This window comes from Betta splendens, chromosome 8, assembly GCF_900634795.4.
Source record: "Betta splendens chromosome 8, fBetSpl5.4, whole genome shotgun sequence".
NCBI classification, from domain to species: domain Eukaryota; kingdom Metazoa; phylum Chordata; class Actinopteri; order Anabantiformes; family Osphronemidae; genus Betta; species Betta splendens.
In genome coordinates, this window is record NC_040888.2 from 6,535,835 (window position 1) to 6,553,744 (window position 17,910).

Genomic DNA, 17,910 nt, shown 5'->3' on the forward strand with positions numbered 1-17,910 from the left:
GTAGGCCTGCGTGGGACCCATGGGGACGCAGGGCCCCCGGTGGCATTTCACAGTTTGAGCCAGACCGGCTAAATGGCGAACGTTTCCCTGGAGGGAGGCACGCGCTGTGGGCTCAGTTTCACCTGCCTTTGTTCTTCCAGGTATGGGTCACAAATAAGCAACTCTCAAAACCTGTAAGGTAAGAAAAAGGATACGGACACAGATAACTAGAAACGATTACACCGATTTATTTAAGGTTACCTGGTGCTTAGATAATGCACCAACAAAACAAGCTTTATAGGTTTAACGGTGTTAAAGCCCTCAGACAACAGGAAACAAGACCAAAACACGGCTTATATAAATATAGGTGGACTGATAGAGTGGTGGGTTTAAAGATTAGACTTTTATTGGAGCATCTGTCATCATCAGTAATTACAGTGAGGTGGAAAAGCTCCAATTAGTATTGTGTAAAATGATTGGGAGTCATTGCACTGGCAGATGGAAAACAAGTGATACAAGAACATCTGCAGGCGCCTACGTCCTGCTGGTTTTCTCAGCTCCTGGGTGATCATGAAGCCTGTCCAGCATTCTGTTGATGAGGCAGAGTGACTGTGGTTAACTTGGCCCCAAAAAAAAAAAAAAAACACAGGGCAAATGGTTACCTTGACAACAATCAGGGGCCTGGATATTCCCATCATATCGCAGAGTTGATTCCTTTGGGACCGGACAGTGACAAGGTCACCCTCCCTGGGACAGACAACCACCATGAGCAATAGCTGACCTACTGTAAACTAATTATATTAAATAAATCCAACAACATGACCACTAACCAATTGGTATCACTCAGCAGGGTAACGACATCATCCAACACCTCTGGGTCTATGACGTCATCGTAGGTTAGCAGCATCTCATACATCTGGCTGGCGGTGGTCATCCTTATCTACGTGTGCAAGAGGGAGCGCTTCACTTTCTGCTGTTGAAGTGGGTGTCTGACTGCAGCCGTGCTGTGAACTCACCACGGGAAATGAATGGCAGAGGAGCATCAGCAGCTGGGACAAAACCTTCTTCCTCACTTCGCCCTGGAACTGGATCAGTCCACAGAAGCTGGGAATCGAGAGTCAGCGTCGTCAGCTTGGGTGCTTCGCTTTGTCTCATGTTTCATGCATATTTCGTAAATAAATGAAGTCTTACACGTATATAGAGGCACGTAGCTTGGAAATATCTTTGGACTTCTTCAGCTCTTTGCAAAGAGCCAAAAGATCCACACAGAACTGATGACTTGGAAAAAAAACAACAGGAAAACCTTAGTGCTCACAGATACTTTGCACAATCTTTTTTTTTGATGTGAGAACTATTGCAACACTCACTTTTCTTGTGTGGTGAAAATTTCAAAGCAGCCATTAGCCAGCATCTGATTGAGCATCTTTAGCAAAGGAATAGACACCCTAAAAAGAAGATGCTGAACGTTAAAAGGCCGCTCTCACAGCTGTTACTGAAAACACTGCGTGTCAAGGTGTCAACGCCGCGAATCGACTATGCCTGAATGCATCGTGTACCTGTCGTTACGGAGGTTGTCTTTAAAGATGCGCAGCAGGGTATCTCCAAACTGCATCAGAGCAGCGTCGTCGTTCTGGACACCTCTCAGGAAGTCGAACAGTGACTGAGAAGAAAAATGCACCTGGAAGGAGGCAGCAAAAGGCAGCAATTAATACAGGACACAAAGACACGGGTGCTAATTCAGGCCACAGGAATATATGAAAGTACAGCATGATTTAATAATATAAGTAAATATGGAAATATGGTGATGAAGTGTGAATCTTAGGGAAAGTTTGATGACACCATCACACTGCAGAAAAAGGAAGTATTAAAAATGACAGAGAGCTTAGCAACCCACAGTGACAAACAGTTACAGGAAAACGTCTTTGATTTCCTCATTGACCCTTAAATTCATTTCTATCTTGTTTACGGATCTGTTCAAATGACTTCAAGTCTACAGAATATAAAGATTTGGGTCCATAAAACGTGTTTGGCACAGAATTAGTCAACATTTTGAAAGCTATCTCTATGTAGAGGCTGCTCTTCAGTGCAACTCCTGGAAAGTGAGTGACTGTGTGCCTGTGGTGTGAGAACAGTGATCTTGGCCCACGTACTGATGCAGTCTTGGCCCGGGTTCCTGCATCTAACCCTGTACAAACATATCACTCGATCCAGTTTCTGTGGACGTATCTGTGGCAAAGTAATGCTGGAGGAGCAGGAGGTAAAAACAGCCAGATCATCTCTGAGGGAAGACGTGCACCGCTTCCATTGGTGGATGCAGCACCGTGTTAGTCAGTTTTTTATACTGCATTTACAAATGCTAAAAGGGGCAGGACCTCTTTTGATGGACAGAGAAGAATGAAAACTTCACACCAGACTAGGGCCCCAACTGGGGTTCACAAGTGATTTTGAACTAAGGGCCATGGGTTGAAAGCAGGAGACATCCTCTTAAGAATATATTGAGTGCTGTGATGGAAAAAGGCAACTGGTGGGAAATTCCCTTGACTGGTTGATGAGGAGGTAGTTAGATTATTTTTTTGAATCTGAAAAGCAGATAAATTTAGATATAACAGCCTGGCGATATCTTTGAAAGTCAGACGAATGAAGTAACATTTGTGACATGGCTCCACCTGTTGGTGGAGAATTCTAAGGAAAATCAACAAAAGTGTTCATGGGACTTGAGACCATGACTTGAGAGATTCTTAGCATTCATAGTTTAGAATGATAGTGGTGGTTACTGCGAACCTCATTTCTAACTATGACCCACCGTGGACTCAGTGATCCCTCCCACAGACACAGTGAGCCCGAGCAGGGTGTGGTACTGATACTGAGGAAGGCCCAGCAGCTGGGTTATATACTGGAAGGCTTGGGATGGAGCGTTCCAGTTCAAACTGGTTGTGGTCTCACTGAAAATCATAGGGCATAAGGTTACTGTGCAGAAAACAATATATGTCACCAGCTTTTATAAAGGTACTCAAAATTAATGCAATCTTCAAGGAAAATTAAAGTAACTTACACAGGAAAAATGCCCAACAGCTCCTCCCGGTGGGGGATGTGTGGTACTGCAGGGTCCGTGCTGTGGAGGAGGCGCAGGAAGATGTTGCCAGCGTGAGCTCTGTACCGGTCGATTTTCTCTGCTGCCTGCTGGGCCAAGCAGCACATCATAGACCTCACACTGCAGACAAAGATGGAGAGTTATAACACCATAAACAACATTATAATGCACCTGAGCCCAAAGACAACGCCACCATGAAGCCATAGCACCGTTTGCCGTTTCCATATTATTCTTGAAAGATAAAGTGACCCCAACAATCAATCACGCCCATAAACATCTGAGACCGTCTGATATTACAAGTGTGGAGTTTCACATTACTACTCACATGTCTGGCAGAAGAATGTTGGGTGCAGTGGCAGCTACCAGCATAGTCACGTCCATCACACCAGTCATTGCTGCTTCTCTCACCCTGGGCGACGAGTCCAAAAAAAAACAAAAAAAAAACAAAAAAAAAAGAAGAACGGACATATTCACACTGACTCAGGGGCTTAATTCTGTCATTTTAACGCACTGGATAAAAGCAGAGGATGATTGTAAATAACTTATAAACCCTTCATGAATGATGGATCACAGTTTGGAGAAAGGCGTCAGCATCACTTTCAGGTCAAATTAGCTTCACTGCTCCAGGCCATTATTTGTTCAATCAGGACGTTCTGTCAAAAGTCACTGATTCTTGACCTGATGGCAAGCATTTTCTTGGGAAGCTTCGCAGGTTTACACCATTTATGGTTGGGTTTGGAAAAGCAAACATTAACAGGAGTCATACAAACGGGCACAAGCAAGAAATTTTAGATGAAGAATGACGTAAAAAAGCAGTTCCAGAGCAGCCCATCCCACGTTCTAGGGACAAGCAACAAGCTCTGTGACATTCCTGGGGTGTTGGTAAACATGACCTGAAGCTACCAGTGCAACAGGCATGCGTGTCATGTCTTTTGTGTCCCTCGTCGCAGGGACACAAAAGCGCCACAGGCTACAGACGAGGAAACATTTCTATTTCCTGAGGCAAAATAAGCCACCAGCTCACAGGGCCACAGGTTTGTGTGTTTACATGTGTGTGTGTTGGGGAGGAAGTTAGCTCACCAGGCCCCCACGTCCCCCCTGCTGTCTGTGGTGTAGTCGCTCATGCTTTCGAGCAGCGTGTTGAACACCTCAGTGACATTCTCCGAGCACAGAGTCGAGTCCGGGGAGCCGTGGGCACAAACGTCTGCCTTCACGCACACTCTGAAGGAAAACGTGAAAATATGGTTTCACACTGCAGGTGAAATGAGAGCAAATGAGACTTTTTTAGGAAAGATGCAAAATGGACGGACACGTCAGTCAGGTCCTACAGGTACTGCAAGTCAAATGTTTATTTTAGCATTAAAGCAAGACGGAACGGGAGAGAATGGGTTCGGGTTATCGAGCCCCAACTGAATAAATGAACATAATAAAGGAAATGGAGCGTTAGATAGATGAGAAATCTGCGAGCACTCACTGAGCAAGAGCTCTGACTGCATCTCTCCTGGCCTCGGTGAAAGTCCCTTCTTTCTGGCTGACAGAGCACATCTGCTGGAGCCCTGCAAAGATCTAACAAAGCAACGCTTCAGCCGCGGATATGAGACTGTGAGGTGTCAGGTGCTCGGGGAGACCGTACGCACACACTTCAAACACACCTGCGTGAGCTTGCTCTGGATCATGCATCTTGGCAGGCAGCCCAGAGCGAGAGCCGACCCACAGCGCGTGAGCATCTGCGGACTCCTCAGCCCTTCGGTATACTGAGTCACCAGGACATCTACGCAACAGGACACAAACAGATACGGAAAAAAACATGAGGCACCCAGCAAAGGCAGGGAAACCGGGAAATGATACTCAACCTGCCTTGCATTTGTGAGTCAGCCTGTCCTGGCTGGGCCTGGTAGTACTCCTCACACAGAGCAGACAGCGCCGACACCAGTGCGTTCTGCCGAAGGATGAAGAACAGGGACTTTTAACCTGTTTTAAATTCTGCTATTTTAATTTTACTGAAGACTGAACTTACAGTGATGCCATCCTTCGCTCCGCTAGAGATGAGATGAAGAGACTTTATGGTGTCGTCAATGAGCCACTGCCAGCCGGCTGAAAGACAACGGCTCAACATAAACAACCGCTGGCTCTGCTGCTTAACAAAAAGAAGATCGTCTATACATGATTGACTTACTAATGACAGGCTCATCCTTGAAAGGCATTTTAGAGAGCGACAGCTTTTCTATAAGGACACACACTGCCCAAAAAAAAGACTATTAGTGATCAAAATAGAAATGTCCTAAATGAAAATCTACTGCTTTTGTTCATTTGCAACTTACTTGCTGGTCTCATTAGTTCCCCACCAAAGCCCCTAGAACAAAAGAGAATTATTATGGCGTGAAGCTCAAACCACACATGGACACACCTTTTACCCATTGATACGTAGTGCATTCAGTACCTGTACTGTTTCCTGTCGTGTAGCTGAAAAACAAATGGAAAGGACATAATGAGCACGGTGAGTTCAGTTACAGCAACCGATGTCTTCCACCTGCAAGTTCACTCACCACCTGGTGCATGTTTTTTAATGCGTCCACGCACTCTAAAGGAATTATATCCACCACTGACCTGAAGACAAAACACATTTATTGTGGGCTTAAAGTAATAATTCAGAAAAAACAATTAAAAATGGAGTTAGTGCCATTTGTTGAGTTTTTCAAGCTTTCACTTAAAAAAATAGTGCAAAAGGAAATTTAAAAAACAATAATTATTTATTCTAAGTGTATATCTTATTGACTTTATTGTTGTTGTGATGCTTTCATTTGCCTTTGTGAAGCCACTCTGTTGGAATGTGCCATATTAATAAAGCAGCCGTGCCTCGCCACGCCTTACCTGTTTGTCTGAAGGCCCAGCTTGTACAGAGCATGGGTGATCTCGGCACAGGCCAGGACGGCCCCATGGCGACCATGGAGGTCCATACCCACTGCTACGGGCAACAGCTGAGGCAGGACTGACACCCACATTCACGATCATCAGAAACAGAAAGAAGAATATTCTGTTAGTAGACAGAGTTTTCGTCTTTGCTTGGGGAAGTGGCCAGGTGACATTTTTTACCTGTTGTTGCCATGTAATCAGGCGCTTGTGGGGTCAGATTGTGAAGCGCCTTAGTGGCAAGCTCTCGGATCGCACTGAAAATTTTTAAAAACAGATTCAAAAAACATAAAGAACAAAACTTCATCATAAGAGTAGAACAAAGTTTAGAATACGTACCCGTCCCAGTGGTTGATCTTCATGGCCACTAAATGGTCTATCATGGCCTTGGTGTACTCTGGGAAACCAGCGATATAAACACTATAAGGAAACAAAGACGTTTTTACTTGCACAGTGAATGAATACCAGCTTTGACAGCGTGTGGTGTCTCTTTATAAATATTCGGTTATTTGCACTTCTATAGTCAGTCATAACCTGAGGCTAGCATCTTTCACAGTTTGAACCTTTGCCATTTTAGCGGTAACGCATTTCCGTCAGAGGCGACAATGCCTGAAATGGGTTTTTCTTTTGCTTTTGATTGGCATGTTTCATAACTGGTGTGAGGCAACTACAAACATACTAAACCACAGCATAATATATGAAGAATGCCCATGAACATCTATGAACAGGCTTTAGTTAAAATAGCCACTGTAAACAAATATGACGGTGAATCAGGCTCCATCCTGAACATAGCTATTCATCTGATTTCACCATAATGTAATGAAATAAGTGCTGGGTCGATTGCTAGGTTTGGACTTGACCCAGTATGTGGAGCTGAGCGTTGTTTCTCTGACCCACAGGAATGCATTTATCAGCTCTCTAATGTCTACTGGCGTAACGTCAAGGGCATCTTGATCCCACTGGAGCCTCAATTCTAGACTTCTCTATTGAGTGTTTAGGTCACTGGCTGGTGATTCTAGTGTCTCTTACCTAATGTTTAGGTAGCAGTTGCTGATATTTCCAACAGCGTAGTAATCTGCTGCAGTTAAGATGTCGATACCATGAGGAAATGTCCCCTGTTCAAAAGCATATGCGCAACACACAATATGAGACATTTTTACTGGACAACAGATCAGAATAAGTTGTCCAACAATAAGATTGGGACTAAATTGCTTTGGACATTCATCATTCAGAGTTGTCTGACAAACAGGGCTGTGCTGGGGCCCTGCAGACGTGCTGTGAGGCTCCCTGCGACGTTTCGTACGTTCTAGATTCTCACTAAAAAGGCAAGTTTGAGCAAGACATGGGTATCTGGCAGCAAATAAACTTAAAACAGTAATTCCGTTAGTCATAATGTAACTGTAGTCACAAACCTGTCGGCCGACATTTTCCTGGTAAGCAGCCTGTGCAAAGTGGGAGATAAACAGGGCTTCAGTAACGTAGGCAGGCGTTTAATCAAGGGATGGAGTCAGATTGCAGAAAACTTACAGAGGCAGCTCTGCGGCAGTTCACGTTTCGATCAAACGCGGTGGTGATCAGCAAAGCACTGCAGAGAAAAACAAGGCTTTGTTGAATAAAACTCCTGCACAAAGAACAGTAAAAAACAAAGTATGATTCATACTCTGCCAATATTTCAAAGTTTTGTCTAAGGCTTAACCATCAATTCCACTACTACCATTTAAAGTAGGTTTTAAGTTTAAAATCTGCAGTGTTGCAGGTTTGACAATTAATTGTGATTCAGGCTCTACTGGGTGTCTGAATCCGCCTTACATCATCGCCAGGAAACCATTGTGTCGTGGCATAGAACAGACAAAAGACAGGCAGACTGCAATGAATGGTGACTCTTCTGCAGTTCTGCTAGGCGTGTGACTGTGTTTCCACTGAGTCAACAGGCCTCTGAATGACTCTGTCACACTGTGTTCACTCGTACCCTCTGCCTCCAAATTGGAAGATTTAGGCCTCGAGCATTAGGATCTGCCCCAGCCTGGCGTCACAAACTGTCCATGTGCAGTGCCCTGCTGCTGAGGATGCGACAGGCACACACACACACGGTGTATCTGCGCACATCTAATCAGACATTACAGTGTGCCCTTAAGTCACTTATGTGTGACTGAATGTGGGTTCAGTGTCATCACGCTGTGAACCGAGCAGGAACCAGCTTGTCTGCGAGCTGCTGCCAAACGGGGGCCGAAACCTACAGCAACAGGCGAAACCTGGCAGTCCTGCAGGCTAGAGAAAGGGAGGGTGTTGTTGCGACTGACGATGATAATGGTGGTTGCAGGGGTTCAAACTGACACAGCAGAGCTGGTCTGCCCAGTCAGAGGCCACAGGTCTATACACGCACGCTGGGAATAGGCATTGAAGGAGGAGGCAAACCGTTACTATTACAAAGACGCTGTGTGGTATGTGTCACTGAATAATTATGCGCCTCAGCTATTGGAGCTTTAGATTCTGGCAGTCTAAGTTCTATCAAGGCACTGACTTAATTTAAGCGATCTGGCTAGATGTGTTTATTTGTTAACCATCCTGTGCACCACTGCTATTAATCACCTTAAATGTCAGACTATAGGTCTTGCTAACTTTTTTGGTACATCTGACTTGGCATACAGCGTGTCTGAGTGATTTATTAATAGATGCTTATCAGCTTATTGTGACACGTAGAGACAGAAACAACACAGTTATATTTGTGGGTTACGTGAGACCACGCGAGATTGATACAGCACAAAAAAACTGGTTCGAGGCAGTAAATATCTCCTCAGCGGCAAACCACCCAGCGCCTATGCTAATTATCAATGTGCTGCATTACTTTAAAAGGCTTTTCTGCTATGTAGTCCATTTAACCCTATTAGCTTAAAAGATTAGTTTAAAATAAAGAACCCAATCCTCATTTTGGGCACGAACATCTAATAAACTGTTATTTAGAACGTATTGTCTATTTACCTGAAACACACAAAGCAGTTTTCAGCAACCTATAATTGTTTTAAGGGAAGGAAGAAGTGACTACCTGGCAATCTGCGAGACAAAAGGCTCCAGCTCCTTGGGTTCATAGGCCCTGGCGAAGGACCAGCACACATAGCAGGCGGCGTCGCGCACGTTGGAGCCGACGCTGCACGCGCCTCGCTTCTCCTCATAGGTCAGGGACTTGATGATGAGTGGCACAACTGCAAGCAAACAGAATGAAATGGGTTTCATTCAAGACCGACGAAAAATCCCAAGCAACAAACGCGTGTGCTGCTGCTGTAATGTGTATGTGTATTGGTCCTGCCAGTGGCAGTGTGCTACTGAACTTGAGAGGAAGCTTGATGCACAGATGGAAATGAGCAGGTCATCTTCCCATAGCTGCAGAATGAGCGGCGTGTGTCCATGTGGGAAGAGGAAGCGGGACGAGGAGCCCCCCACCTCACCCCGCCATGTAAATCATCGCTTGAGGCCTGACTAATATCAACTACATCAATGTTGCCCGAGGGCGCTGCTGTTTGGGCTGTAGCCCCACCCACTTCTGAGACAACACCTGAGAGAGAGAGAGAGGGACTCGCCACACACACCTAACATCACCAAATGCCGCACGCACATGCACACAACCGCAATCGCACCTGAGCCCTGGGAGCACAGCGCAGCCGCCTGCGTGCCGACGAGTCAGTGGCTACGGAGCGTGGAGTGGCTCTGTGCCGGCGGAATAGGAGGCGACGCCGCTGCTACAACCACACCAGGTACACCGTCTGTACTTCCTGTCCATCATTATATTACCTCTTATTTCTGTGTGCTATGTCAATGTATTTGTGAACTCTGGAGTCAATTGGTTGGCGTTTACTGGGTTTAAAGCACTTTCACCTGTTTGGAGGATTTGAACACGCTGCCTGTCTCCTAACGATTTTAATTAGTGCCCCACATAATGTGGCTAATGCTGAAAGGCCGTGGTCTTTGGAGAAGGCCCCAAACAGTTCAAGCCTTTCTGTCACACAGCAGACTTTAAGGATTTATTTATTACAGGCCTGTAATGCAAATTAATCTTAAAACATTACAAATAAGAAAGCATAAAACTTGAAGTAGTACGTTCAACATAGATACATATTTTAAAAAAGAAAATACAAAAACAGAAGGCTTTTTCAAAGTGAAAAATCGAAATGTTAAGGGAATTTTAAATCATTTTTCTTTTTAGAAGGGAGTGGCTTGTGTGTTACTAGAGCAGGACAGAAACTTGAGTGACAACTTCTTGCGACAGCGCATGATAAGCAGGTTTTTCCAAGCAGCACGCGGCCACTCTCGACTCGGCGCTTCAGGTGATGTTTCATCTCAAAGCTAAATCTTGGGTAATAAAATAAATAAATGATAAAAACTGATAAAAAAAACTAATAAAAATTAACCCTTGAACTTGCAAAACTCCAGAACAGATTAGCGCTCATAATTATTTGAAGCTGTGAAGCAGGTGCCTGCCGGTTCCCACGCCGAGCTTACGGAGGCTGACAGCGACAGCAAGTCTCTGCATGCTCTCCGGGTCTGCGCAGCGGCACTCCTGCTTGGCTGTACATATGAGTGGCGCGATATCAAGAGACAGGTGAACAAGCCAGAGGAGAAGAGAGTGGCTGCCGAACCCACAGTACGAGATGGAGGCGCCTATGCAAACATAGCATCTTTTTTTTTTTTTTATACAAACAGGAGACGTTTTCATATTTAACTTTATCTCTGTTTGGTGTGATGTAAAAAAAAATAAGATACAGAAATAAATTAGCCTGAGGGTGGGAGATATTTAAATAAACAAAAACGCTGCAACTCAGTAGAGTTTAGAAGAGTTTAGTAGTTACAGTAACGTAAAACTAATTCCTTAACTTTTTTTAATTTTTTCTTTAGAAAACGTATTTTAGAACAAAGATGGAGACCATTCCGGAGCGCAAGCCCAAAAGGCCCCACTACATTCCCCGACCGCCGGGAAAGCCCTTCAAGTACCAGTGTTTCCAGTGTCCGTTCACCTGCAACGAGAAGTCCCATCTCTTCAACCACATGAAGTACAACTTGTGTAAAAACTCAATTTCCCTGATGTCGCAGAAGAACGGCCAAACAGCCCGACAGGTCAAAGCTCAGGCTAAAGGAGTCCCTGTCAAAGCCAAGGGCTGCTCCAGCCCCACGCCTGAAGTTCAGAGCGAGCAGCCGGAGCAGCGGGAGGCGGAGGAGAACAAAGCGGAGAGCGCAGGCAGCGGCGAAGAAGTAGACGTCGGGCGCGAGAGCCCCGGCGACGAGGACGGCCGCGACGCCACCAAACCAGAGGCGGACGACGACGACGAGGGAGAGAACAGTGAGAGCAACGAGGCCAAGTCTCTGCCGCGCCCGTCCGCCTTCTCGCCGGTCACACCCAGCCGCGATGGAGCCGAGGCCTTCAAGCCGCCTGTGCAGCATTCCGAGGATTCGCGAGCTCCTACTCCGACTCCGACGTTCAACCACCCGGGATTCCCATGGGGCACGATGTCATCCTCCATTCCTTTAAAGCCGTTCCCCTCTCAGATGGTCCCCGAGTACTCCCCTTATCTCCTTCCCGAACAGGCCTTGTATTCGTCATACTACCTGGCAGGAAACCGCCATTCAAATGAGCCAAACTCTGCTGCTTTCCGTCCGGGTTTTCTGGATCCTCAGAGGCCACTGGTGCCGCAACCTCTCACTGCGCCTCACGCTCTGTTTCCTCCGTGCACTTACAGATACTGCCACCCCCTTCATCCAGGCCACGCTCTCCATTACACCCTGTACAGGCCACCGGAGCTCTCAATGCCAGTCACAGGCCATCGATATATTCCTTTGGACCTGTACGGTCACGCCCTTGGGCCCAAGGATTATGACTTGTACCTGCATTCGCACGCCAGCCTCAATGCGTCTACAGAGGAGCAGAGCAGCGCTGGGCAGAGCGGGGACAAAGCCACCAGGCTGAGCCCCGTAGCGGGCTGTTCAGCCTCGGGATCCCCCGACAGGCCCGACCACGCGCACGGCGTCCAGAGAGGCACCCAAGGCCCACATTGCTCCAACGTGGCGGAGCTACACACAGCGAGCGAGCCGCGACCCACAGCTGCAGCCGCGCACCACTCCACAAGAGACCTACAGGAAGCGTCTGCAGAGAGCGTGAGGCAAACGACCCTGCATGCAGACAAAGGGTAGGAGCAATAAAATATGAATTAACTGCTTTTTGTACTGGTTTAATCATTGTCAGTCTTATAACATTCTGATTCTTTGAACTTTTTGCTCACAGGTCAAGTGGCAGCAGCACAAATTCATCCACTCCTGCTCCTGAGCCACATCCTGAAACTAGAACAAAGTACGTTGAGAATGAAAGGACAGAAGATGTGGCTCCTCTCAACCTCTCAACAAGAAACAAGGACAAGGAGAGAAGCTCATCCGAACACAGACTGATGTGGTCAGAAACAGAGAAAGCGGAGGAGGAGCTGCCTCTGAACCTCAGCCTCCGCGCATCACACAGCAGCCCTGCATGTAGCTCCACCCCGAACACTGCCCAGAACCCTCAGCTCGGCGCAAACAGAGACTTGGATGAAGAACCGTGTGACCAGAGGCAGAGCGCGGCGCTGGCCCTCTGCCAGCTGTCTATAGCCAGCTCTGTTGCCTCCTCAAATGACCTTAGCGCTGCAAACAGGCCCCCGAAAGAGTCGCTGCACGCTACAAACCCTGGCTCTCTGGAGGAAAATAAGCCCAGCAAGACAAAAAAGAAGAGAGCAAACAGTGGCCGAGCCGACAATAGCTGCCATGAACCAAACAAGAAGGCAAAAGCATCGGGACGTGTTCTGAGGAGAAGGCTTCGTTGCTGCTAGAAAGTGTTCACAGTTTCTTAAGTATTGATAACTCACACCAATAAAAGCCTCAGAAAGAGCAAAATGATAGATCATTTAAAATGCATATCTTGAACCCAGAAAGTCTCAAACCTCTAAAACAGATTAGCACTCTGCCAGTGGATGTGGTGGTTCCCATGACGAGTTTACGAAGGTTGAACGAGAAAGCAAGTGTCTGCATGCCCTCCAGCTCCGTGTTACTAAGTGCCTGCCATAATGAACACCTGTGTTCCCTGTGCGGGGAAAATTATAACACTTTGATTGAGTGCTGAAAGATTTGATTACTCATTCACGAGGGAAGCGTTTATGTCACTGTGATAAGATCACCTGTCTTGCCTGTCATAGGTATGTACATACTATGTCTTATTGTACCACAATATTGGAAAAGCACTCAGCTTTTAAACCGCAACATTTTTTGTAATGTTACAAAATGTGATGCAACACATAATAAAACAATAAAACTGCCTTCCTGACTGTTAACAGTCTAATCCCTTAATCATTTCAATGTGAACGTGTGAATACATACCATCTGGCAATCTGGAAGGCAGGAGCAAGCCTCTCCTACCGAGCTCAGCCAGTGCCAGGCAGCCCCCGTGCCAAGCATTGTCCGTTTCCTGGAAGCTTGAACACACACAGTCAAGACACAGTATAACAAATTATCAGAACATGCGACTGCAAGGGGAAAAAACGGTCCCAGTGTGACAAGGGCTTAAAAAAAACATTTTAATGATCTAAAAATGTGATTGATGGAGAGAGCCTCTCTGCCTGCAGCATGAAGCTACCTGAAGCAGTCCATCAGTGACTCAACGACCTCATCTGCCAGCTCCTTGGGAAGCCTCCCAGTCACCCTCCCAATGCTGAAAGTGGAAATGCCATAGATTACTACTGTATCTGACATGTAGCAACAAGGAGGGCTTGTTATCAAAAAGTCAGCTTTGCTAGACTGCATAAGGACAGTTACCCCTTTGCCGCAGACCAGCGCACAATTGTCTCTTTGTCTTTCAGTCCCACCAGTAGATGCTCTGTCAAGAAAACATGCAAATGACTTTTCCTGAGTAGAGGTATTGAAAGAACAAACATCCTTTGATGTGTGGATGCAGATACCGACCAATGACAGTCTCCACCTCCTCGGGTATGTCATAGTCTTCCTCCTTCTCTTGTGTCTCCACATCAGGAGTCACGGCATCGGTGGCTCCACCAGGTTTGGGCGTGGAAAGGTTTGCTGCGAGGGAGCGGCTGCCTCTCTGGTACCTGACAAAATGCATATGAACATGTTATCATTGCATTACGATACATGCATACAAACAATCTTCAGGAGTTTATTTTTGAGTAACAGTATGTCTGTTTGCATGGCATTATGCCTAACCTCCAAGAGGCCAGGCGTGGCTTCAGAAAGGTGAGGCCGAGCCTCTGGGTCAGTTTAACTCCAAGCTTCCTCATCATGGCCTGGCTGCTCTCTGACAGGTGTTTCTGTTCCAGACACTGTAGAATTGTAGGAGCTGTTAAAAAAAACAAAAAAAACAAACAAACACATAATTGTTAAACCTAAAATATCACTAAAACATAAACTTACACAGTATCCGAAATATTATATAATTCTATATATAAGATATAATATATATAATAAGATATATAATATATATATATATATATATATATATATATATATATATATATATTATATATATCTATATATTATATATATATATCTATATATATATATATATATATCTATATATATATTATATATATATAATACATTACCTTGTTGTTCATATTTAAGTAGTAAATATGAACATGAATATATAAGAATATATACACTCCGTTTACATCAAAATTGTAGTCAGGAACAGGGAAGATCAACAGATTTTAATGACATACTTTCATGCCGGTGGTAACAGAACCTACCGTACTTGAGGATATCATCTCGCTTTCCATGTTTAAAAAGCTTCGCCTACAGGACACAATAAGTTGACCAAATCAATACAAGCTGCCAAACAACACAGGTCACAGTAGTAGCATCTAGAAGGACATATCTATATATCTCTATCTATCTAGAAAGATGATCAACAAGGTTAAATGAACGAAGGCAATCCTAATAAAAACTTAAAGCAACATGCGTGTCATTCATATATCTGTCTGTCTGTCTGTCTGTCTGTCTGTCTTTTAATGAAATTCATATTTCACAACAAATATTCCTTAAGTTCCTGTTTCTGCTTAAATCTTATTTCACAGCACACTTTCGATCTACACTCAAAAAACGACCTGTGGGCTTGTTGACTGAACGCAAAGAGCCAGTTTTGAACGCCCTAAGCACCACATAGACTCAACACCAGTTTCATTTAACAGACATCAAAAACAAAGGGACGCTTTCTAAACATGTTAAGCAAGTTTATGTGCCAACGATACGAATGTAATGTACTTGCTTGAGGGCTTCAATACATTGCCTTAGCTGAAAGAATGTGATTTGAACCCGTGGATCCCATAAGTCACAAATAAATAAGTGAGAGCAGGTTTACGGTGAAATGGATTAGTTTTGGAGTGAATTTTTTCGGTACCAAATACCCACAACTGCATTCTAATTTGCTGAGGCACCGTTTAGCTTAAAGCAGTGTATTAGGCTGACATGGGTCACATGAAGCAGCAGGTCCCACATACGCAGCAGGTGCACACACCTGCCAAAGCCACAGGTATTGTGTGAAACATACCAGTCATGTCAGCTCTTGTAAACTCATCATGGCTGTCAGCAGGCTTTAATACATCATAGTGCATGACCTACACAGCACCACAGTGTGTGATCTGAGAGCATACGCCAATCGGCCACCTGTAGCTTTAATGTAGTGGTGGTCAGGGGTCAGCATGGAAAAAATTCTAATACTGTAAATGAATAACTGGTCAAACACAGTGTATGATATCTTTTTCTAGAGTCCCAGTTTAGAGCTTGTCCATTTAAGTGTTTTGGCTGATATACGTGTATTTGTTCACCAGAGACTGTAGAGCACCATCCAGCACCATAATGTCTCCCATTGACTGGTCATTGGCTTGGGAAATTGTGGTGAGGTTCCAGTCCAAAAAGTCTCCAAGGCGCTTCAGTTTTACATCAGGGCGTGTCATGAACCTGTACAATCATGTACAAGAGAGCAACTGAAACAAATGTTTCATACAGACAAAAAAAAGCAGCGTAAAGACAGAACAAACATGCCCTCTATTGGCTAGAGAACGCACTACAACATTTCCTTTAATATTATTATTAGTATTATTTTATAAAATAAATAATGAATTAATTATTCTGTTATACGAGAGTTTGAATAATAAGCTGCTATGATAACTTGAATTGTGTTTGTGTACTTACTTTGAAACCAGTACAGATGCAGCATCTCTGGGAGTGTCACTGACGACCAGATAACACTGTAAAAAAACAACAACTGTCATTCATACAATGTGATCACGTGAAACTAAACACTATAAAGTCACTATAAACAAACACACACACAGCTAAACAGAATAAACAATGGAATTTGAAAACTGGATCCTTTCGTTGAGCTTGTTCCAGGTTTGGGTCCTCAAGACTTAGGCTAAAAGAGCAATTTCACATAAAAATGGACAAACTTTGATTCTAAGCATTTATTACCTTTGCTATTGATAAAATTCGGTCCATGATGGACTCCCTGGCTTTGCTCCCGTCTGGCTCAAGGTGGCCGTCCAGACGGGAAAGGTCAAAGGGAATGAGGCAGGTCATGGAGAGCCACAACAGCAGCATGTACCGTGTCTCCCATGTCTGAAACGATAAAGCAGTTACATTTAAGTGTAAAAAGCTGCATTATTTCATTGGACTTTAAGTGACGCAAGTCTCACCTCAGTGTCTTTGGGATCTTGTCTAGACAGGAGGTCTAGAACTGGCTGGACATCTGCCACTTCATGGGGGAAAAGCTGCATGAAGATTTTGTAGCCTCTTACCTGGTTAGAAAAAGGACCACCAGGATTCCTAAATTAGAATAACTGTGCTATTTGAAAAGAAAATGTTTAAAATCTGGAAAAACTGAGTTCCACAAGCTACCGTCAGCTTTAGTTCTGTTGACTGACCTTACAGATGATGTACAGAAACCTGAATCCCAAATGAACGAGTGACGGTGGAGATTGCTCACTCCTCACAAACTCCAGTATCGTGTTCAACATCCATTCTAAAGAGAGAAGAGGAGTAGAGGAGGACTTGGGCTCAATAACAAAACGTCTTCCAAATGAATCAACATGACTGAATCCTTCTACTCATCATAACGTACCCAAATGTGGGTCCAGCAGATGAGGCTGCTCTTGATACCTGTTCAGAATCACTGTGGGAGACAATGTGCGCTATTAGAGCTTAAATTAGCAATGCATTGAAATAGATCATTTAGGGATTGATATGCTCTGCAGATGGCCCACCCAAGAACCTCTGTGTGGCGGACTCGCTCGTTACGCTGTTGCCGTGAACCTCCGGAAGGCTGGTGATCAGGGCTCGGGTCTCTTCGCTCTCACTGAAGCCGCTCAGGAGACAACTTTGGACCATGGCGTCCGACTCGTTCCCTTCAGCACCAAAACCGCCATTCTCTGTCTCCAACAGGGCCATTTTGTCAGAACGCCCCGTATAAAGAACGGCTTAGTTGCAGGAGTTGATGATATTTTACACACCTAGCTAGTAAATAGCAACAACTAGCAAAATAAACAGGAATAAGGGAAACGCGCGGCTGTATTTCTTAGACATACACACGACACAATTTTGATGTACGAAGCATTTCTATTCAAATATTAAGTTCATTAAACAAAGCTTTTCTTGTTTTATCCGTTAGGATGCTATAGCAATGTGTAGCTACAGCTACACAAAACAGAATCATACACTTGGACCCCGCCCCGGTAAGTACGGAAAGCGAGAAGTGCCATACCGTTTGCATGTCATGTGGTTTTATAAAAAGCGAAGTGAATATTTTTGATACGTTCACTAAGACTATATACGTTAAACAAACAAAAAGCAAATTAGTTGTTGACATTCCTTGGTTTTTGTTTCTGCGTGATGCCTTAATAAAAGACTTGTAT

General features: G+C 44.7%; 2 protein-coding genes across 2 annotated transcripts; one reads left to right on the top strand and one right to left on the bottom strand.

Moving 5' to 3' along the window:
* Positions 1-211: 211 nt before the first annotated feature.
* Positions 212-17,744, bottom strand: tbcd (tubulin folding cofactor D). Its single transcript, XM_029159331.3, has 39 exons — positions 17,263-17,744; positions 17,121-17,171; positions 16,924-17,021; positions 16,696-16,797; positions 16,472-16,618; positions 16,193-16,248; positions 15,826-15,958; positions 14,749-14,794; positions 14,207-14,339; positions 13,949-14,091; positions 13,802-13,862; positions 13,623-13,697; positions 13,367-13,461; positions 9,024-9,180; positions 7,508-7,565; positions 7,393-7,422; positions 7,010-7,095; positions 6,320-6,400; positions 6,164-6,237; positions 5,942-6,059; positions 5,617-5,677; positions 5,511-5,533; positions 5,392-5,423; positions 5,247-5,309; positions 5,088-5,164; positions 4,928-5,009; positions 4,723-4,841; positions 4,545-4,636; positions 4,151-4,291; positions 3,396-3,479; positions 3,032-3,190; positions 2,783-2,921; positions 1,536-1,657; positions 1,347-1,424; positions 1,171-1,257; positions 996-1,083; positions 810-919; positions 642-726; positions 212-568 (listed from the first exon to the last, which is right to left on the bottom strand). The coding sequence occupies exons 1-39, from the start codon at positions 17,444-17,446 to the stop codon at positions 548-550; spliced, it is 3,591 nt and encodes a 1,196-aa protein (XP_029015164.1). The 5' UTR covers positions 17,447-17,744; the 3' UTR covers positions 212-547.
* znf750 (zinc finger protein 750) lies at positions 9,400-13,305 on the top strand. The gene is made up of 3 exons (XM_029159332.3): positions 9,400-9,729; positions 10,868-12,153; positions 12,249-13,305. The coding sequence occupies exons 2-3, from the start codon at positions 10,889-10,891 to the stop codon at positions 12,820-12,822; spliced, it is 1,839 nt and encodes a 612-aa protein (XP_029015165.1). The 5' UTR covers positions 9,400-9,729; positions 10,868-10,888; the 3' UTR covers positions 12,823-13,305.
* Positions 17,745-17,910: the final 166 nt, after the last annotated feature.

Coding starts and splice junctions, on each gene's coding strand:
- znf750 (XM_029159332.3), top strand. CDS start 10,889: ATGGAGACCATTCCGGAGCGCAAGCCCAAAAGGCCCCACTACATTCCC. Junction 12,154..12,248: donor ACCCTGCATGCAGACAAAGG/GTAGGAGCAATA, acceptor TTTTGCTCACAG/GTCAAGTGGCAGCAGCACAA.
- tbcd (XM_029159331.3), bottom strand. CDS start 17,446: ATGGCCCTGTTGGAGACAGAGAATGGCGGTTTTGGTGCTGAAGGGAAC. Junction 7,566..9,023: donor TTTGTCTCGCAGATTGCCAG/GTAGTCACTTCT, acceptor TTTTCTCTGCAG/TGCTTTGCTGATCACCACCG. Junction 5,010..5,087: donor GAGCGAAGGATGGCATCACT/GTAAGTTCAGTC, acceptor ATCCTTCGGCAG/AACGCACTGGTGTCGGCGCT.